At 35.7% G+C, this 23,392-nt stretch overlaps 1 protein-coding gene across 1 annotated transcript in view; it reads right to left on the bottom strand.

The window, feature by feature from the left end:
- The window catches only part of LOC123529883 (cadherin-23-like), a 29,526-nt gene extending 10,640 nt beyond the window's left edge, over positions 1-18,886 (bottom strand). The window contains exons 1-14 of the mRNA XM_053520813.1: positions 18,880-18,886; positions 17,976-18,041; positions 17,563-17,727; positions 14,166-14,238; positions 13,342-13,505; positions 12,237-12,407; positions 11,552-11,673; positions 9,691-9,859; positions 8,292-8,453; positions 7,515-7,649; positions 7,080-7,202; positions 3,850-4,032; positions 2,956-3,155; positions 2,093-2,246 (exon numbers count right to left, since the gene is read on the bottom strand). Coding sequence (XP_053376788.1) covers positions 2,093-2,246; positions 2,956-3,155; positions 3,850-4,032; positions 7,080-7,202; positions 7,515-7,649; positions 8,292-8,453; positions 9,691-9,859; positions 11,552-11,673; positions 12,237-12,407; positions 13,342-13,505; positions 14,166-14,238; positions 17,563-17,727; positions 17,976-18,041; positions 18,880-18,886 — 1,894 coding nt within the window. The remainder of the gene's footprint in view (positions 1-2,092; positions 2,247-2,955; positions 3,156-3,849; positions 4,033-7,079; positions 7,203-7,514; positions 7,650-8,291; positions 8,454-9,690; positions 9,860-11,551; positions 11,674-12,236; positions 12,408-13,341; positions 13,506-14,165; positions 14,239-17,562; positions 17,728-17,975; positions 18,042-18,879) is intronic.
- Positions 18,887-23,392: the final 4,506 nt, after the last annotated feature.

Below are 23,392 nucleotides of genomic sequence, written 5' to 3'. Positions count from 1 at the left end.
CCCCGGCATAGGTTATAAAAAAGGCTCATTACCAAAATAGAACATGTTTTTTGTTCTCAGATATTGCTGTAATCTTCAACGAAACGGTAAATTCGAGCGAAAGTTTCGTCCGCTTAATTCATCGACGGTGACATAATATAAAAGCCACTATGAAACAGTATAAAGAAACTAATAGTACTGCATAATGTACCGAGAGAAAACTTTCAAAAATATTTAAGCTATTTGGTTATTTTTCATGTTACAGAAAATAGGCTCGAAACCTAGTAACTGTTGTAATTAAAAACATTCAGGACGACTTGAGAATGCACTGAACCATGTTGATATATTGCTGGTATGTTTGTTCAATAGATTGTACATAATAAATAGTCATACTTTCAGGATTCCGAAGTCATACGACAAAAGAAGGACACATTACGAAATAGGACCATGTTTTGGTGCTTACATACAGCAGTATTATGCACCAAAACGATGGACTCGAGTCAAAATTTGGTCACCTTAGGTCATCGTTGGGGTCTTTATAGGATACAAAATAAAATTAGTTTTAGCAATGTATGCATTACGTGCCGACTAAGAACGGTGACTTTTTTTCAAAATCATACTTTTTACCACTTTTCAGGTGTCCCAAATCCATATCGAATTCTTGTTATTTCTGTAATGCACAGCGTCCGTGGAGAGCTTAAGATTTGGACATATTGCTGGTTATGTATAGCCAAAAAAAAAGGATTTTAGAATCCTGACGGCAATGGAGGCCTTATTACGAAATTGAAACATGTTTTGGTGCTTAGATGTTGCTGTATTCTGCACCGAAACGATGTACTCGAGATTTTGTCACCTTAGGTATTCTTTGGAGTCCTTGTGAGGTACAATATGAAATCAGTTTTAGCAATTTATGCATTGTGTGCCGACAAGGAACGGTCTCAATTGTGTATTACTGTACTTTTGACATGCATTACGAAAATTGAACATGTTTCGGTGCTACGTTACTTCTGTACCAAAACGATGGACTCAGGTCAAGGTTTGGTCCGCTTAGGTCAACCTCGGAGACTGTACGTGATACACGTCGAAATCAGTTTAAGCAATAATGCATTATGTTTTTTATTCAATCTGTTTAAAATCGTATTTGGTAAGTTTTCAGGTATCAGGAAATGGGCCTAAACCCTTGTAACTCGTGTAATACACAACGTTCAGAGGGGGTGGGTGTGTGTGTTTCAGGAACCATTGAACCATGTTGATATTTTGCTGGTATCTTGTTCAATTTATAGTACATATCGCATTGTAAAAGCATTGACATTTTCTTTCAACTTTTAAAGCAGACAGGCATCTATCATAAAATCTTAACATGAACTTTTTATTCATCTATTGCGATATTGTTCTGTTAACAACATGTATTTTAGCCCTATATATTATATGTCTTACATCATTGTTTTAGAAATAGTTTTCAATGTACAATTTCAATATAACCTTTTCTTGGCGATATATGACCTTTTTGTGTCGATTTGCTGTAAAACCCAACTCACTAACTGACTTGAACATTTTTCGACGGCACATAATGCATTAATTGTTAAAACTGTTGTAACTTGTATCACTGCCAACAGTAACAGCAGTTATATTGTTGTTACTGCTATAACGTTAAAACAGTAACAGCAGCAAAAATACAAGGTTAAATATCAAACAGGGAATGCCACGTTCCAAAAACGCAGCCTCCCCAAAACGAAACTCACAGCACGCAGATGTACACACTGCCAACACACACACTCACATACAAAGCAAACACACGAGGACATTACGAATAAATAAAGGAACACAGTGGAACACCGCCTTTGAACAAACAGTGGCAAAAACACCAATGGGGAGCTTAAACCGGTTTATGGTGTTAATACTGTTGTTACTGCTTTTACTTCCAGCAGTAGTAGCAATTGTACTGCTGCTATTGCTATTATGTTATAGCAATAATACTGCTGTTACTGCTCTACTGCTAACTTCACGCGGTAAAAATGAAAGTTATTCTGACAAATTGCCCTGAAGAAAAATCACCATCTTTAAGATTGGTCGGTCTTACAAACTCATTAATTGGAATATGTTAAAAATGTACCTGTATCATAACTGGACTGATAAAAAACTTCTCCTGTTGAAGAATCCATCAGGAAATAGGCTGTGTCCGTTCCGCAGTCCATCGAGAATGTTTGAGAATCGCCATTGTCTTCGTCTGTAACGCCAAATGATGGAGTGCCTATACTTGCCCCCGCCTAAAATGTTTACATCAAGCAATAACTATAATGCTTATATCAGATCCGGAACACAATTTGCATACAAACGAAAATGCAAATCTCTGGTCAGGTCCTCATGGGACGTGCGCCCGCGTATCAGTAGCCTGTAAAGTCTAAAGGACCGTGACGATATATGAATTGCTCCTAATCACCAGGATCTCATAGTCATTGTCTGTTTCAAGTCTTTTTTATCCCCTTCTAATTAAAACACATACCTATCAAAATGTAGATATTTATGTTTCGGCTATAAGCGTCATTGGTAGATTTACTGTAATTTAACTTTAGTCGGTTAAAAAGCTCAGTCAGAGTCTATGTTGTATTGTTATATGTCTTGTCGACTTAAAATAAAATTTTTCTTATCTTATCTTATCTTATCTTAACTTTGAAAACTTAGTGCAGAACAACTGCTTTTCTCTAGTTATAAGTCACAGAAAGGGTATACATCTCATTCTTGTAATGATTGTACAGAGTGGGCGGAGGCGCGGAGATGTGAGGTCCAAACCGAAAGTTTCACATGGATTGATTTATTATACACATTTGAAATACGGTACACTTCACGGATAATATTCCACATTTGAATAAAAATATTACACGCAAACGGAGATTATTTTACAAAAATAAATTCTCCGATACAGGCAAGTCAAATCGCGTTAGAAGCTGGAAAAACAACACCATAAAATACACTTACAGTTCCTTCTGTAGTTGATAAACTATAGGTAGACTGAGGGAACTCTGGGGGCTCGTTGACGTTAATGATATCAATTACTAACGGCTCTGTATCCGAGGCTGTACCGTCATTGACGTTAATAGTGAACGTAAATGACGTTGTCCCAGCGGCCGCGAGGGTCTCATAGTCTAGTACGGTACCAGCAGTAGATATAAGCCCGCCTGAGAAACAAAATATAGAGACTTTAGTTCATTCAGTAGATTGGTAGTTTTACAACGTTTACATACTTTTTCTTCTTTTGTCAAAGTGTGGTTTCCGTTGCAACAAAGAAACAATAACCTAAACTACAGTAATCTGTGCTGGATGCAGATGAAGATACTTGTTCAAAGGTAACTGCTTTGGCGGTACCTGAGAGACGTATATTTTCATCTGCATCTACAACTAGTGGTAGATTATTTTTTTCTTGTAGTCTATAAATTACAGAATAAATTAAACAATATACGAAGTACTTTCTCTGCAGCACTGTTTTCTTCAATAGCTTAATTTATCGAAGCGCGAGAACGTCTATATGCAGGAATGACGTAATGGCGTTTCAGAGATGCACGACGACAAAGTTCAATGAACTTTCATCATTTTGTATGCATTTTTTTGTGAATTGACTTTTTCTGAATTGAATAATATACTAATAGAAACAAAGGGCAACTATTAAGATATTTGTATCGACTTGATATGAAAGGTATATGTATCAATGCACGATTTTTAGCCGCCATTAACAACACGAGAAAAGGATTTTGACGACATGAGTAAAAGTCACCTTATAATGAAAACACATGTTAGCTGCATCCCTCGGAAGTTTACATATAACACACCGAATAGGCGAGCTATTTTGTGTATGCCTACTGGAATAAAATTTACCCGAATCAAGAGAAAAATACGACAAGCCCGTCCCTGGAGTAGACGACATAGAAAAAGTCCATGTCTGTGTATCTTGATCCGAAAACGACACGGTAAATACTGATGAAGATAACGCAGTGTTTTCAGGAACTGTATAAGACGAGGTCAAAGGTAGGTTGGTTATCAAAACTGGGTCATTTATATCTGAAATAAAACCAATATTGCTGTTAATTTCAAATAAACCTTAGCAGGAATATGTCTGGTGTCTGCTTACCTCTATATCCTAGTTACATATGTTAAGATACGGGAAATGCAAAGATTCAAAATAGAAATTAAGAAATTCAAAATATTTAAAGAGCTATCAGGGAAATTAAAACCTTCCGTTACAAGCTCTTCTATTACTTTTTGGCAAAGAAGTACGTATATCTTTGGTTGAAGATTGCCCCCAAGGAACGCAGATATATAAAATCCAAAACAGAGGCAAAACAAGCCTTCAGGATATTACTATGACCATAAAGAAACGCTGTATGTCCCAATTAATTCCTCCATTACCCCGTAAGTCTATTTGGCAAAAATGAATTAAAAGGTGTCTACAAAGGTTAAAAAAGGAAATTTCCGACCTCTTCTTGCAAAACTTTATTTTCAAAAAATGATTTTCTTTTTTTAACTCTGAGTGTTAAAGAATTTATTTTGCACATCATGTCGCCTATTTTCACTCAAAATACCAATACCTATTTCTGGGATACTTTTGGGTTGATTAAAGAGTATACGTCACTTTTTAATAGTTTTTGGGACGATTTTGGCCAAAGTCATGTGCTATTTTACAGGGAAAGGCTCATAATAAAAATGATACAACGGTTACCTACATGCTCACTGTGAAAATAGCTGGTAAACCCCGATGTTGATGGGTTTTCAGGACTACGTTTTACGAACGTTTGTGTATCCAGTCATACTTAATAGGTCACAGTGTACTAATATCATATCAGCATCAGTCATAGGTTATAATATACTAATACTGTATCAACATCCCTTTTCATTTAAAGAGGAAAAAATATATTAGTCTTGGTAAATAACTTTAAAATAATTTTCTCTTGTGAGTGTTCTCATATGTACATGTATTGCAATTATATAAGGTTAAATGAATTCTCTCCTGAATGTAATCTTGATATCATGTTCAATAGTGAAAACTCCCTGGAGGAATACGAACATGAAAGATTATGTCAGTTTTGATAGTTCTTTAACCGAATTAAGAAAACGAGCTTCCAACTGTAATTTCACAGACAAAGACAAACAATTACTTGACAAAATAGTGCCTGCGTCCAACGAAAAACTGCAAGAACTTCTGCTTCGTGAGAATAATTAGACTTGGCAAAATGCTTACAGATTTGTACAGCTTTCGAATAGTCGCACAAATACATTAGAAAATACGGGGTGAAGAAGCACCTTATGTGAATAAGGTGAATAAATCATTCTTACAGCAATTTTAACAACAACCTAAACAGCAAAATCCTGAGAAACAAAAGCCAAAACGTGACTTAGATGCTCAACCAAAACAAGTACAACAGAGAAGACTACCAACTGCAAGAAAATGTAAATTTTGTGGATACGGCATGAAAAGGCAGAAACAACTGTCCTGCTTGGGGACAAATATGCAAATCATGTGGAGGTAGGAATCATTTTAGATCTGTGTGTAAGCAGATAAATCGTCTTGATCAAGACACCGACAATGATGATAGTGATGATCATATTTGGCTTCAAATGGTAAAAGCAGAGAAAGCATCAAAGCTCAAGCAACAATGAAGTGAATGACATTGACATCAATTTCAATACAGATGGTTACGTAAACAAAATTGTAAAACATCCATAAAATCAAAAATTTAATCTCAAGCAGAGATTCAATGAAAGTTTTCAATCATGAATTCTTAATTTCACTTGACACTTTGCGTCCAAAAGGTAATCGTTGTCCATCTATATCTTCCAAATCATTGTGGTGAGGTATCTTTATTTTTTTAATCTAATCTAACAAGATGAAATGCCTCCTTGGCGTCCAGTATTATGAAGATCTTTGCATTATGAAATTCAAGCAATATGTCCTCAAATGTTGGTAGTCTATATCTTTCACGTAATAAAACTTTATTCAAACTATGTGGATCAATGTAAATTCTCAGATTTCTATTGTTCTTCTTCACCACGGACAATTGAGATACCCATTTAGTCGGTGCGGTGACTTCTTCAAAAATACCACGTTTCAATAAGTTTTCCAGTTCTTGTTTCACGTCGTCTTTTATCGCTAACGAATGTTTCTAGCAGGTAATGCAATAGGAACGGCATCGCCTTCTATTGTCAGAGAAGCCTCTCCAAGACCTCCAGGTCTAGGAAGAGTGTCGTGTTCAACTTTACCGATGAAATTATCTTCCAGAAACGCTGCTATTTCCAGCACTTGATCTTTTCTGGGATTGCAAAAATGTTCTAAATTGTCATACACTGTCCTAATCGTCATCATTGTCCCATGTAAATTGGTCATATATCTCTATAATATCTGGACCTACGCAGTGTAAAATAATGTTTGTCTTTATTGATTGGGCTTTCTCACACTTGCCGACAGGTAGACTTCCATCTGGCGCTTAAATTTCTTAAAGTTTTCAGATATGTTTCTTGAAGCAATATCCAGAGTAGCAGGAGGTTTGAATGATTCCATTTTAGTTAATATTTTCAATTTGTAATCCGTTTGACGAAATGTGGGTACGAATGTCACTATTCAAAAGTCGGAAAAAGTCGGGTGATATTGTTTATTCAGTCATTACGCACTATCAATAGGTCACAATGTACTAATATCATATCAGCATCACTCATAGGTTATAATGTACTAATAATGCATCAACACACGATGCATCAGATAGACACGTGCATTAGCCGAACTCTTTCCATATGAAAATTGCGTAAAACGGCTTCTATTTAAATCGAACAACCAAAGCAAAAGTGTAACAAGCTTCTTTAGTAAGACACGGTCTTATATCCGAGTTACTCTAATAAAACAAAAGCGAAACTGTTGATGACTGATTTCAAACTTGAAAACAAAACGTCGACAGGAAGTACGATTTCACTATGATAGCGGAACGAGGAATCGAATCCAGAGTGATTAGGTTTGGCAGGCGTGATGTAACAGTTAAACTGGCACAAAGTCATAACGCAAACATGGTTAAAATTTTCTGAGTAATGAAAAAAAATATGAACGCTATCAAAAATAATACCTTCGATTATAACTGTTAATATTTTCGGTCCCACCGTGTTCTTGGCATCTGCTACAGTTATCTCAATATCGTAACCTACAGTGTTGTAGTTTGAAATATCCGCGTTCAGCTGAATTTCTCCGGCTGAAATCAACAAAAGTGCTCATTCATTTATTAGCATTTGGTGATTACTTCTCACTGTATGTATATATTATGAACTTTATGTGTTACTTTTAATTTTCACTTTTATAATGTAAATACATTGTATTTAATGCGTGTTTGAGCTGATGGGGTAGCTCTTAAGTCCACATCTTGAAAAGGGTACACCGTGTGTTAAATGACCACGATGTCCTCCAGAAGCAGCCAGTCGCCATCCTGTTTCTTATTATTATTAATAATAATAATAATAAATAAATAAATTAATTAATTAATTAATTAATTAATTAATTAACTTACATGCGAAAATATCGAAGGGGCATGGTGTAGGATCACAGTTCATGGTAAATGACAATGTATCTCCTTCGAAGTCCGTGGCGTTAACAGTGAATACGTTTGTACCAATACCAGCAGTTGTAGACAGAGTTGTCGCCCCTGATGTGCAAATATAACAACAATCAACTATGTTTTCATAATAAGATATATTTCTTGATTTATGTGCAATCATTTCTTTGTGCATTTGAACCGTTGTTTGTCTTTTCAAATATACAAAAGAAAATATATATATAAACATACAGGACAATAGTCAATGACACAAGCATTGGACCATTCTTGAGCTTTGAAAATTGGCAAAAAAATGTTTATTTAACTTAACTAGGTTTGGAAATATTTCACAAACACTATCCTAATATTTTAGTTTACCATTGCGCAGTCAGACGCGCAAAAACATTTCCATAGAACTCCTTGAGAATGACTTTAACTTGTAAACATAATAATATAGCAGGCCATGATCATTTACTAAGAACGATATCATCTCAGCGACAAAATTTTAATTTTTAAGGTGAATTATTCATACAATAATTAATACAAAGGCTTTATCATACTCTAATAGAAAATATAACGAATATCAGTATGGCATTAAGGTCAGTCAAAAATGAAATCATGACGGCAAATAGATTATGAAATCCAAAATTCTTTGGCATTGAGGTCAGGAACAAAACTTCAGTGAAAGAGTTAACAGAGTAAAGCTTCTATTTTAACATGGCAACACACAAAGACACAAGACATCAGCTGTACCTTGAAGGTTGTGAATCACAGGGGGCTGGTTTTTTACAAGGTAAAGATAAAACGTTCCAGTATTGCTGTTCTTGTATCCGTCCGTGCACACCACTGTCAGATCATATTGGTTTACTGTATCGTAGTCGAAGTTAGGATTGGCGTCTGAATAGATTCCAAAGTCTGAAAAACGAATACGGATATATATACGGAAGCATCAGGTTTTTTTTATTTGTGGGCACGATACTTAGCATGTTTCTCGTGCGCCGCGCGGCACAATGAACTTCATAGTAATTCTGTGTTTTCTTGACTTAGATTGTTCCATCCACATGACTTTTAGGTACTATACCCACATGGAAAGCCCACCGATTTACGTATTTGCTAATTATTTGTTTACTACTATGGATTTTTTTTGTTAGGCTTAACGTCACACCGACAGTATTATAGGTCATATCGCGACAATTTCAAACTTTAATGGTAAAGGAAAATCCATAGTGTCCCTTAGGGCATTACCAGGAAGGTAGCCGATCGCAAGCCATGATTGTCTTCTTCACATGAAATGAGTCCACACTCTAAGCGAGGTTTCGGACCAACAACGATCTTTAAAAGTATTTTGGCTAAGACGTAATTTCAGAATACGAAGGAAAGGAATGGATCTCTAGTTATAGTCTAATGTCTGCAGTCAGATTATCAAAAAGAACATAGTTTTTGACTAAATAATTGTAAGTTTAAAGTCATCTGACTCTAATACATGGTTAAGATAACTGATATACTGAAACGTTAACAATTGATCATTTACACTTAATCATGTTCGCGGAGGTCTTAATATGAGGCGCGCCATGAGAAAACCAACATAGTGGCTTTGCGACCAGCATTGATCCAGACCAGCCTGCGTATTCGCGCAGTCTGGTCAGGATCCATGCTGTTCGCTAACAGTTTCTCTAATTGTAGTAGGCTTTGAAAGCGAACAGCATGGATCCTGACTGGATCTGGATCCATGCTGCTCGCAAAGCCACTATTTTGGTTTTCTCATGGCATGGCTCATATATATTACACTTTCCCTGAAGTTACTTTTAAGATTTGATTTTCCTATTTTGGTTGGCCTTATAAATTTGTTACAATTTCTAAGCCTTAATGTATATTAAACGGGGTCAATTATAATTTTTATGAAAAATAGTGAAACATATATTTCCAATTGATTCTTACAAAATATTCGAAAAGTGGAAAATTTCATACGGTGTTGCCTTAATGTTAATGACCAGTTTTAAAGAGCATTTGATTACAGCAAAAAATAAAACATAAATATATTATGTTTTTTTTAAGTAATGTTGCAAAATAATCAAATAACGACCCTCTCAACTTTCACCGACCCACCCGAACGAAAAAAATAACAGCTATATGAAATAAAACGTCTACTGACTGGATGTTCCTGGAATCTGTTTCACAGTAAATGGGTCTGTTACAACACCACTGAAAGAGCATGTGACCGGGTCAGCGGAGTCTGTGGCATTGATTGTATACAGTAACGTCTCAAGAGTCGTGTCCTCAAGGAGCGTGCCGGATGCTGGCATATCGTGGATAACAGGCGGCTGAAATGATATAAAGAAACACAAGTTTTACACGGTTAAAAAAAATTAAAGAAGGACGAAAACAAAAACTATCTGAATTCACAATCATATTCCTAACTTTTCAAGACTTGATCCGAAACATTTCGTATCAATACTCATTCTGTCCAAATCAGTTTTATACAATAACCGAGAAATACATTTCATACTGTGTGTGCCTTCAGTACTGGTTCTCATAAATAAAAGCTACCTATTCTGTGGAAATTACATGGCAACAATCCCACCAATGTATATGAATTAATTAACTTTATAGGTGGAGAATGGAGTACTTTGCACATGTGTGTTCCTGCAAAATGTATTGTTGTCTATTAGATGGAGGGTGTAACTCATATTTAACCAAACGGTGGATTCACAAATATAAACTGCAACTGTCGTTCAACTGACTTTTTGAAAGTGGTGTCACACAGGTGTATTTTGTTTTAATTTGTATGAAATTCATTGATGTTTTGAAATATTGAAAGTTAATGAATAGTTTGACTTTTATAGTTCAATAAATCAACATGCATTCTTGTCTTTGGTCATTTTCATGTTTGTTAACAGTGTAGAATGTATGTCATTAAGTATAATAAGTATGTTTACCATTAATTGTCCTCCAGAGATTTTTGACTCTTTGATCAAATAAGTACAAGAGGTAACATTTGCGAATGTCAAAATAACAGCCCAATTAATTTGCCATGTTATGTAGCAAACTACATTAGCCGAGAACATGCAGGATAAACAGGCAACAACAATTTATATCACTCTAGGTTTAGCACTTCCGAACCAAAGGTAAGCAGAAATTGTTCCCCTCACAAGAAGTACAGATACAATGAGCGTAGTCTTTCTTGCTTGCCCGTGGCCCTTTCTAAATAACAAAGTAGCTGTGTTCCTGTGTGTATGTACCTTTGTATAGTATTCTTCCGAAATCTATATGCACCTATTGCATGTAAGAAAACATTCTTGAAAAGAGACATTAAAATGAAGTTATCGATGGATATTAGTGAAATTATACGCATTTGTCAAGTAAGAATCCAACTGAAATAGATGTCTGTGTAAAAAGGGTGGAAGAAATTATAGCTTTTAACCCAATATACCAAACTCTTCCTGTTACCAATACGAAATAATAACTTTCCAAATATGACTTTTCTTATTTTGACTGCGGCAGTCTTTTAAAGAAAAAGGTCAAACTGCATGCAGTAGTTGCTTCCCTTCCACTTCAAAAATATCTACCTATAGGTAAGGGAGATAATTGCGTAGAATATTGAAGAAAAGAACTATTATTTTATTAGTCCGATTTTTTTTATTTTCAAATACATTAAGCGGCATTGTTGTTAATATAACACATTTAAATGCACAGCAACCAAACATTGCTTTTATAAAATTCACCAAAGACACACCATGTTGCGCATAATGTCACTTTAAGCAACTTCCCATTACAGTTTGTATTTGTAGTTGGTCTATATTGCGATGTGTGGTTCTTGCTGTGTTTGCTAAGTTCAATGTTTCCAGAGAGTCTACTTGTACCTTTTTACTACTGAAGGCTGCCAAATGTGTAGATTCCTTAAAAGATCACTATATGTTAAAAATGTTTAATGCCCGGAGAGCATTATTTTGATGAACACCATCAAGACAAAGTAAGCTGAAAGCCAAGATATAAAGAAAAAAAAAATAATTTACTTCGTTTATTATAGTGACTTGGATTGTAATTGCATCTGTGTTGCCGCAATAATCTGTCACCGTGAAGGTGAGACTTTCTGTCGAATCAGGTCCAGACAGGGACGTGGCTACTGTCAGATCACCTGTGGTAAATAACAATTAATAGTCAGTCGTTTTCATCTACCATCTTAGGTAAGAGCAAAACAGTATTGGTATTCTATTTTCTATGAAATGCAGTAACATTGTACATAACATACCGAGCTACTTCAGAATTCGACCTTGCCACACGGATTCATAGCCACGATTAAGTTCTGCATTCTTTTCATATCTACATGAAATAGAATCTAGATCTCTATATAGACATTATTTAAGTACATTTTAGCCGTATAAAGGTTATTGGACAGGTCATAGACAGATTTTTTTAAATCTAAACCTCTAGGAATGGACACGTTGTATATATGTTGCATTAAGTCTTATTCAAAAAAGTTTGTTCTGAGAATGACAATTAGTCTCTAAATATTCTTTTTGTTTATTGTTGATCAGTTTGTAAATACGCAAAAACTCTACATAAGCAAATATAAACCATACAGAACTTAAAAACAGACATATGAAACTTTTAGATGGCGGCAAATAATTGACCAATATTGTGTACAGTAAAGTTGAATTTAAGTACATTCTGTATTTGCTCTTAAAAAGCAAAATATACCTGTTACAGTGTTGAAGTCGAATTTTGAATTTGCAGTCATGGCAATTGTCAGCTCGTCACCGACATCGGCATCAGACCACGTGACTGTTTCTATGAAGTGTCCAATGGAAACATCGTTTATAATGGAATAAGTGTTTCCATTAGCTGGACTGTCAATAGTAGGACCAGTTCCTTTTGGATTAAAAACATTCGATTTATAAGAGTTCAGCCAAACGGACATAATACACTTGTCTACATGCAGAATGGTATTAGACGGTCAAAGCGGGCATTGAAACTTCAAGAGTTATCAGCAATTGCTGGGCAGAGTTGGTGAAGTTATTAGGAAATACACGAAATTACAGGCATTTCCGTGCCGGGGGAGTGGAAATGGATGGAGGAAAAAGGTGATAGTAAGAATGAAGTTCCCGAAAAGAAATTAAAACAATCCTACAGGCGGAGTGATATGCGTGTGTTGAGTATGTGCGTCGGATATGGATTAGGAATACTTAACAATATATTGAAACTCAAAATTACAAAATGGCGGGTGTACCCGTGACCTAAACCGGTGAATCAAAGACCCCTAAACAATAGGGAACTTCCTCTGGTCTATGGTTTTTAAAGCCATGGCTATTATACTTTACTAGTATATTTAAGTGTCCAGACATCATGTTCATTCTCCAGATCACTGTGATTTTGATATATTTGTCCTAAACTAATTGGCATCACATCATATGGTGCCGAGTCATGAAGCTGTAGTTACTATATTTTCAGACTAAGACCCAAAACGAAAAAAAAAATACCACAAGTTAAGTCAATTCTTGTGACCTTGATCTTTAAACCACTTTTCTTAAAAACTATAAAAGCTGCAGCTTTGAAACTTTGCACACTTGTTTTATCATTATTAGGTGACTATATAGGCCAAGAATCATAACTCTGATGTGTATTTTGTCAAAATTATGGCCCCTTTTGTACTTTTTTTTTGTACTTAGAAAATCTGAACTATAACTATTTTCTTACATATTGTCCAGCATTTGCAGTAGAGCGATGGCGTCCGGAGGCGGCGCTCTTGTTATACATTTTTTGTACCTTTAGTCTAGATTGTTGCCATGTAACATAAACTACATACCTCCATTAGCCGTTGCCCGTATCGCATATGTCCTGCTACTTATAGTTGTTCCGCTGCCCCATGATACAGTCTGACCAACGGTTGGTCTTGCCATTGGTAGGGTGGTGCTGTCTGGAGAGCCTCCAGCGTCTTTGTGTTCAACTAAGTTAGTACCATCCGCATACCTTTAGCGTAATTATATGACATGCAAATCATTAAAATACAGATTATACATAAAAATGATAATAGCTGCTTCATTTACTGGACGCTATTTTTTATCAAAAACATTTGTCCTTTACTAAAATGCCATTTTTGGCGGAATGTGCATGAATTTATGACTAACATGTTACATTTCTGTATACTATATTCGTCTTGGAAGTGTTGCTATTTATAACATTTTTTGCAAGACAGAAAACTGCAATACCCAGTCGGCTACATTCGCAGGTGATTCAAATAACTCACTAAGGCGAATGTCGAACTGGTTCAATAGCGCAGAAAGTGAACAGCATGCGAAAAACACATGATAATGTTAATGAATTGTCATCTACAAATATGCAATATGAATAACAAACACGTAATAAGCAGTCTGCAAAAGTGTTGATTAAATGTACCTTACTGCCTTTGACGATTTTGTAATATACAGCATATAAATATCAATAGTAACAACAACAACTGTTTAGGGATACGAGTTATCACCATGTTCCAAAGCATTTCAGTACAAACCGGTCAACTGTTTGTCTACTTCAATTAAAATTGGGGGCGAATTAAAATGATGACAAAATAATTTTGAAAATTATCATAAATATAAAACAAATTTAATATAGAATAGGATTTTTCTTCTTTACCATCCTATTATGTCACCAGTGCGAACCGATATTTGATTTCCAGATGAAATTGTCAAAGTTTGGGACCCAGCGCCTGCAAAAAGAAATATAAATATAATATAAAAATAAAAAAAAATAATTGTCCCGCTTTATACATGTTATGCTTGGTAGCTTCGGCAATTGTGAATTCTAACAAACGGTTACACCAAGCTTTCGTACTGATATTTTTTGAGTTGTAATTTTGAGTCGTATTAAATGATGCATTAGTTACATTTCAATGGTACATCGCCAACCAGAGCTTCAAATTACACTTCCCGTAACCGGAGAGCGGTGTCGTTCAAATATTACCTGTTATTATAAACTAGGATAGATTTAAAAATTTGAAAATACAAAATACTTATAAATAGGACACGATTTTTCCTAATTAGCTATTCTTGTATATCTTGACTGCTCATTTTATGAACGTGTAATTTACTCGCTGTAGTTTTGATGCTAAATATAATCATCAACATCTTTTTTAAAAAAAAATATCTTACTGTTGTTAAAGTCTGTAAATATTGTTTTAATCGATGCATTTTAATAATTTTGACAAATCATAAATAATTATGTTATCTGAACTGAGTTAATATGACCTGATAAATGCTTTAGACGGACGTTGTCTAATAAGGTGACAGTACAACACAATTTCGGAAAACAGAGAAGAGACAAGAAGTTTGCCATGGCGGGAATTACAACAAAACATCATTTACAAAATACCAAACGCAAGTTCGCACATATGTCTACACGGAGAAAGCAGAATTCTGAAAAATAAAGATAGAGAACAGTGTCAAGGTATGGGTTTACAGCAGTCTATCTAAAAAGCCAGTACATGAATTATATGAACCATGATTAAATTTAAAGTACATGGTTGAAGAAAAATTCCAAGACAAATTATAACTTTTTCGTATGATTTTGTAAGAAATATAACCGTTTTGTTCGTTTAGAGAGAGAAAGAGAGAGAGCTAGTTGTTTAGCCGTCAGTTTGCCGAGCTACAAATACAAGTTCTTCTGAATAAGACCTTGGTCCAAACATGAGCCTTGTTTGGTTGAACGAAGAAAAATCCAAATCTTTTTCAAAAACTTCATATAAATGAATAAGATAAACAAAAACGGTTTGTTCACCAAGCCATTTCCAGAAAAGAAAAACAAAATCTTAGAAATTGTGCCTGTTCGAGAATGTTTATCCATATCAAGTTGGCCTCGTAAAAATGTTCGCAAAGCCATTGTTTTCATATTTCTAATCGGTTTCTATGTTTAGATTAAGAGAGGGAGTGGCGAGTGGTGTAGATGAAGTGGGGTAGGGGTTAGAATAGGGTGTGACAGATACCACTATTATGAGATGTAAATGAAAAAAAGATTGCCATTAAACTTTAACAAAGACTTTTACAAAATCTGTCCCCAATGACCGTGACCTTTAAGGTGCCTGACTGTACACCTACATAACATACAAATGTCTGACCCTTACAAATATCTATCCAAGTAAAGTGAGGTTTGATGATCATACGGACAAGTTATGGAGATGTACTTACCATAAACTTTTGACCATCATTATTACAATAACTGACCCCAGTGACCTCGATCTTATGATAATTAACCTTTAGCCTTTTGTCTGCCCCTTATCAAGACCAACTATTAGAAAGCGTTTGATGTTAATAGGGACAATAATTAAGACGATACAGTGAATATATGAAGCATGCCATAAACCTTTAACCTGAATACGGCGACACTGACGCCAACACCGCACCAGGCCGAATACCGTAGTTCTCCATACATTACGCATAGTCGAGCAAATAAACCGTTAGCAATGAAGTAGATGATGAAAATGTAAACACGAAAATGACCCAAAAATACAAAGAACCTGCTTCTTGATTTACCTTTGTAGATCCCCGACGATAACTCGAAATACTGCATTGCACATAATGAATGCTGTGACAAATCCGATGTATTTCCAAGTTTATTCGGATACGTCACCGGACCCAAAATGATCAATGCAAAGACGCAGAATCATGGAAATGCATCGAAAAGAATATTCTTAAAGAGTTAAAGATGTAAAATAAAAAGCTGGATGGTAACAGCAAGAATGTCAGGACATACCTTCAGTGATGGAGAGGCATGGCTAAATAAGAAACTAAATGAAAAGTAGTCACTCTTAGTTTTGAATACATGTTAAGAAGAATGAGAAGTCCAACACTACATGAAAAGTTAAATTTAAAGAATGCAGTCATCTAACATTTTGACAGATAGGGCCTAATCATAAAAAAGGTACTGACAAAAAGAAAATGTACCGATGTTAGCTTACAGTGGGTTAGTTAATGCCATAAACAGACTTTCGGTATATAGTGGTGGCCACTGACCAACTAAAGGCGATGATTAATATGTTTCTGTGTTCAAATTTGTTGTATGTACAGTTTTTGTTTGTTTATTGTTTTTTTTCTTTGTTTTTTTTTATATACAGTTCCTTACATAGACATCCATATATGTACTGTTGTAAGGTTTTATTTTAAGGCATTTAGAAAGAACGTAGGATTTCCAAATCGGTCTTTGGTCCCTTTTTAGTTTTACTGTTGTTGACTCATAAGTAATGATGCGGAACCCAAAACACTACAGCAGTAAAATATTGTTAATCGAAATCATATGAGCCGTGCCATGAGAAAACCAACATAGTGGGTGTGCGACAAGCATGGATCCAGACCAGCCTGCGCATCCGCGCAGTCTGGTCAGGATCCATGCTGTTCGCTTTTAAAGCCTATTGGAATTGGAGAAACTGTTAGCGAACAGCATGGATCCTGACCAGACTGCGCGGATGCGCAGGCTGGTCTGGATCCATGCTGGTCGCAAAGCCACTATGTTGGTTTTCTCATGGCACGGCTCATATAAACATATTTTAAAACCTAAAACACGCATCAAAAGAAATACATACGCGTTTGTGCGAAAGATATCCACGAATGTCAAATGTGAGAAAGAGATGACATGTACCACGTATGGCAGGATGTGTTGATACTTATAATTACCGGATTTGTTAGTGACCCTCCACGTAGATTAAGTATGATAAATGGGGTACCCCATATATATATTACCATGGAGGGTCAGTAATAAACCCTGTAATTGATTTGTTTTATCGACCACTTATCTATGGCCTAATTTGATATGAAAAACTACTGATCCCACAAAAATATAGGTGGTCACCTGGTGACCAATTTTTAACCAATGGAAATGCTAGGATCTGATGGAAGGTAAAACAAAATGAGCCACACCATGAGAAAACCAATATAGTGCATTTTGCGACCAGCATGGATCCAGACCAGCCTGCGCATCCGCGGATGCACTCAAATGAATTGGAAAGTCTGCCAGAATGACTGTAAAACTGATGTATTCTTACCTACAGACCCTGCATTTTCTCCAGCGAGTATATAATCGCTTCCAGAAGGACGCCATACCTGGAAGTAAACCGTACCACTGCCAGACGACTCTATTTGCCACTCAGTGATTGTCCCGCAGCAATCGATTACGTAATCGTTTGATCCAAATAATATGTACCCAGTGTCTTAAATGAAAAATGTAATGACTTGATAAACGTTTAAAGTAACTATTTTCACGAAATTAAATCGTCAACGGACCGCATACTAGCTTTTTTTTACAAAGCTTAGCTTGTACACGGTTTACGTTGGAAAGTACCGTTCATCTTCGCATTGATATATCGCGTTTACTTCAACAAATACCGATTTCAGAAGTCGTACATATTATAACGTAAATCTTTGGACAATTATTAATTTATCCAGTGATTTTTTTTACCTGTTTTGCCATCCTGCGAGCCAGATTTACCCTTTGGGTTTTCTACACCAAAAACTCTTCCTCCACCTGAAGTTACAAGCAATCATATGTTTGGATGTAGTATTTCATATATTTCGTAAATGGTAATTCAATATCACAAAGTTCTTGGATTATGAATCGTTCGTCAGTAAGTGCCAACCAAGATTAGTATTTGATAAGCTGATTAGTTACGCAGTCAGCTAATCTTGAATAAATGATGGTCTACAAAATTGCACGTCATTGACGAATTTTCACGAAATTTTAATTACCAAATTAGCCCAAAAATAAGCTAGATCTAGAAATGCCTGATGTACGCGCGCTGCCACGACAATACGATGACACGATGGTGATGACACGACAGTACGATAGCACAGTGATGATGGAGCGAATGCACGATTACGAAGACGCGAAGTAATATTCGCTCCATCACCATCATGTCATCGTAGTATCCAGTCTTCGTGATATGTTACTTTTGCGTCTTCGTCATCGTGCTATCGTACTGTCGTGTCATCACCATCATGTCACGTATTGTCGTGGCAGCGCTCGTAAATGAGGCGACAGCGATAGCACGATGGCCCTAACGGGACATCGTATATAAACTGAAACTATGTTCGATAAGATTAGCTTTTTTACTTTATTTTGGCTAGAACTGATCATCTAATTTTGTGATAATTAATCAATGCTTAAACATTAATTGAGTCGGAACTAATTCCCAAGGCTATGCGATGGTGAATATCTTCAGTAGTCATCTTAAAGTTAAAATTGCATATATTGTTCCTGCTGATTTATGCCGTGAATATTAAGATTACTTTTTCTCTTTATTTCTAGATAAAAAATACGGGCTTTTGAAATTACAAAACGCAACGTTTGAAATTTGAATGTATACTTAACATATTTTACCTATGTTTTCCGACTACATACTAATTTACGTTGTTTTGTTTATGGAAGGCAACTGTTCACCTTAAAGTAAGTGGTACGCAGTCAGTTAGTGTAAAATAAAGATTTATTTTCAGTCATATACAGATCATAAATATTCTATTATCTGTACAGAAAATGGTACTTCTTATTGATTATTGACTATTGAAGGGTGAGGGTCTTTCAATGTGCGTACATGGGGGTTTACAGAGTCTTTTCTTGTAAAATAACAGTTGAAAAATAAATGAGCCGTGCCATGGGAAAACCAACATAGTGGCTTTGCGACCAGCATGGATCCAGACCAGCCTGCGCATCCGCGCAGTCTGGTCAGGATCCATGCTGTTCGCTAACAGTTTCTCCAATTCCAATAGGCTTTAAAAGCGAACAGCATGGAGCCTGACCAGACTGCGCGGATGCGCAGGCTGGTCTGGATCCATGCTGGTCGCATACCCACTATGTTGGTTTTCCCATGGCACGGCTCAAATAATCAGAATGTTTATTTATCGCCAATGTGTTTGACTTTTGAAGTGATCATGAAATAAAGTTTGTACTTTATATGTGTTTTTACGTCTAACAGATTTTCGCCCTGGACCATTGTCAACTCATAGTTAAAGCTTTTTGATCTTTTAAATATGTTTCATTTATTACGAGAATCTTTAGCCTGTTGGCGGCAAGTGATTCTGTCTTTGCGATCAGTACAGACCAAGATCAGCCTGCACATCCATGGTCTGCACTGTTCGCTATTCTGTCAGTAAATTTTCAGGGAACACCCCTTCGAATAATAAATGGTATTGCCCAAATTGAATGATGGACTAGTCCATTTTAGAAATTTAGCAGGCTAAGGGATAAGTGTATTTACTTTATTATTGATTTGCGACGGACAATCACTTACTTTTACAGCATATCAAACATAAATTTATTTGTATTCAATAGGTTAACAATCTTTTGGCACATTCAATATTATTTTGTCGGTATCTTTACAAATGGAAAGAACAGAACACGGTATTTTCAATAGTATACTACAATTTGAACAGAAATTGCATAATGCTATCATTTCCTCTTGTCGTTTTTTTTTTTCGACCATAGTATTTGTATTAAATGTCACAAAACAAACGTACTGTACTGATTTTATATAATGGTAAGTTTCATTATGCAAAAGAGAAAAGACTGAAAGATATAGAAAGTCTTTGTCTGATTATTTTTGAATAAAATAAAATTTTGTTTAAGAAATAATACACACTGGTTATTCGGGTACCTACTCGTGTGAGCGATACCGCCCTAGTGTGATTTATGTACATGTTGGTGAACAGGAAATCACACCTTTAACATGTTATTATTCCGTATTTAACTGAAGATTTGAAAAGTTTTAGTATTGAATGTGTAAGATCATACCTTAACTATATCCATGTCAAATATCTATCTGAATAACTTTGAAAAAATACGGTTTTTTTTTTTGCTGCGAAAATGAAGATATTTAAGGCGATGGTATATATTTTCACGGTTGTTGGTATTATTTCGGATTATATGAGGAAATTTTTGTTAGGAAAACGAAAAGCAGTCATTCTATGTGTTAGCCGTTACTTTCATTTCACAAAAACTGGAATCACAGTAAAATTAGATCGATTTTTTCGAAGACAGTGTGTAGAAAAACAGATACCTCTGACGATGTACCATGGTACCATCCTCGTTGTTTCTATCAATCGAGCGGATACCGTCTTCGTTATTGAAATGAGCATTACATTAAGGCAGACCCATTTTCTAATTTAGCGGTAGCATACAATGACCAGTCAAGATAAAGATAAAACTTTGGTTTTTTATGCCCTCCAGCTACTGGAAGCAACCTATCCGGAGAAAAACTTCTCACATCGCTTCAAATTCGCTATCAACTTAGTATCAAGATCCATCTACATAGACACATTCTTATGTGTATTTTCAATTGAATATTGCTTCCGTACATTTTGTCTTGTTATTTAAGTTGTTACGGGGTATAAAATGTTCATAGCAAAAACAAAATTAAATTTGTTCAGAAATTCTATGATTTTTGTCAAATATTTTATTGCGATCGACCCATGTTTCTAAGCTTCATTTTCAGGAATAAAGCCAGTTATTCGGACGAAAATGTGCTTCGTCAAGAGTAGTCGGAAGAAGCCAGTAGTTAACAGATCCTTATTTCTCCATGTTTTGTTTTTCGAAAATCCGTATGGAACAAGTGCTTTAACACACATTTTACTGAAAAAAATACTCATGCACAGGGCCGGTCCAGAAAGTGTTGACTGGGTGGGGGGGGGGGGGGGGGCGGGCGCAAAGTCTTGAACAAAGACACACTCCCGGGTGCAACACTGAAGGGGTTTGGAGGGGGTGTTTTTTGCCCAGTTGACGTTGGCAAGGGGTTTCCCGGGGTCAGGGGACCCCTGGAATTTTTTAAATACAGGCAAAAAATGATGTCCTCTGGTGTTTTTAGGTCTAAATTTTGAAGTATTGGGGGGTCGATACTTCCCTTTGGTTAAAATGGGGCCTCTAGTATTTTTCGGGTCTAAACTTTGAGAATAATTTTCTTTCCCAAATTTTAGTTTAGGGTGCATTTTAAAAATGGTTTGTAAAAAAACTTTTCGGCCAAAAAAAACTGGGGGGCAGGGGCCCCCCTCGGCGGGCCCTGGAACCGGGCCCTGTGCATAAAATGAGATGGTTTATGTTTTAGGCCCACAGAGAGGGCCCGATTTCCCTTTCGGGAAAAAAAAAAGAAGGTCAGTTTAAATAAGCATTTTGCCGGGCGACGAAAAGTTGGTCGCTTTCATAATAGACTAAAGGAGAAAAGAGAAACTCCAAGTAGGCAAGATGTAAAATGTGTAGAATAGGGGTTGGGTGTGGGGGAATTTTTTTAATTGGTGAAATATGCTAACTCACTTTTTTACATTTTTAAAGAAAAATTCTAACAAATGATTCAAAAAGTCGGGTTTCACATTTCCAGTTCTTATTTCCGAAAATCTCAAAGCGATTACTTTAATTGCGTTATTTAGTGTGCCGTATTGGGGAAGAAATCGCTGGGGGGAGTTTTAAAAATGTTCATTGAAAAACGAGGACGGCCCCTGTGCAAGGGGGTTTGGGTATCATTGTTTATTTTCATCCATCGAAAGAGGTCCCATCAAAAAAGCGACAGGATGTTTTTTTGAAATTTTATCAACAAAATAATTGCGGGTACCGACCCATTGTTTTGTGTTGAGATGCATTTTTTTTTCCCAAGGAGGTGAAAATTTCTTTTATTCCTTGAACAAAGAAAAATACGTTCAAAACGTAAAATTACATAAATTTTGTTACATTTCTTCAATTTTTGTAGCATATAATATTGGGGGGTGATATTTTCCCCAGTGCAAATTAATGCATTTCTCGGCGATTCTGTCTTTAAAATGTTAAAAATGCTTAAATATGTGTATCTTTGGGTTTATTGTTTTTTTACCCTTTAAACTAAGTATAAAAAATCACCGAGGGCGGTTCGCTCACTCGGTATGTCCCCGTTTTAAACCGTGGAAATGTATTTTTTAGTGTTTTGTCGTAAATTAAATCATTGTTTGGAGTTCAGATGCAAAGGGAATTTATATCAGAGGGCGCACCCCGAGTGATATAATAATACGCATTGAACGATAAACAATTTTTTTATTCAGAGCAAATCACTAATGAGATATTTTTTTCGTTCAACCTTTCCCAAGGCTTTAAAGTACCCTTGCGGCATTCTTTAAATATTTGCCCGTTTTAAATTTGGGTTTTTCCAGCGCTCCGCTATCCCGTTTGACGCTAGACGAAAATAATTGTAACGTCAGAACGTGAATTGTTGTTAAAAATTCACGTTTTCGCCTTCTTTGTTTTATGGGAAAAAAGGGGATGGGTGTGTAGAATTTGTTTTTTTTATGATTTTGAATGTTTTCTATAAAAAAAATATAGCGTTTCTCGCTTTTTATAAAACTAAGATATTTATTTTTGTACTTTTGAACATGAGGTTGTAATGTGAATAAACATGTTATGATTGTATGGTTCACTTAATTAAAATTGAAATGTTATTAAACCTGTTTATATTTTACAATAAATACACAGGCCTGCGCCAGGCCACTGGATTTGAAGTTTTCAGAGTATTAAAAAATTTTTTTTTATGTATTTTATGAGCATAAATTTAAGCCAAACTTGACTTTTCTTAATTTTTGTAGCATGTAACTTCAAGGCTGCCTTTTAAATTTTAAAGTTAAACAAAATCTTTGTGCTTCATGAGTATTAAAGTTTGTTTCACATATTTTTCATCTTGCAACCGGAATAAAAAGTAATATGTTTAAAAGATATGCAAGCAAAAAAATAAAAGATGTGTTACGAATCGGATAGAATATCCCCCTGGCCCCTGGATGGGCGGTACTAGCTAGCTTCTATCCCATTGTAAAAAAATGAATATATTTTTATTCCGGGGTTTTACTCATGCCGGGAAAACCATTGGCGCCCCCTGC

This window comes from Mercenaria mercenaria, chromosome 13, assembly GCF_021730395.1.
Source record: "Mercenaria mercenaria strain notata chromosome 13, MADL_Memer_1, whole genome shotgun sequence".
Taxonomy (NCBI): Eukaryota; Metazoa; Mollusca; class Bivalvia; order Venerida; family Veneridae; genus Mercenaria; species Mercenaria mercenaria.
The sequence above is the reverse complement of the archived record's forward strand: the minus strand, read 5'-3'. Positions and strand labels throughout refer to the sequence as shown.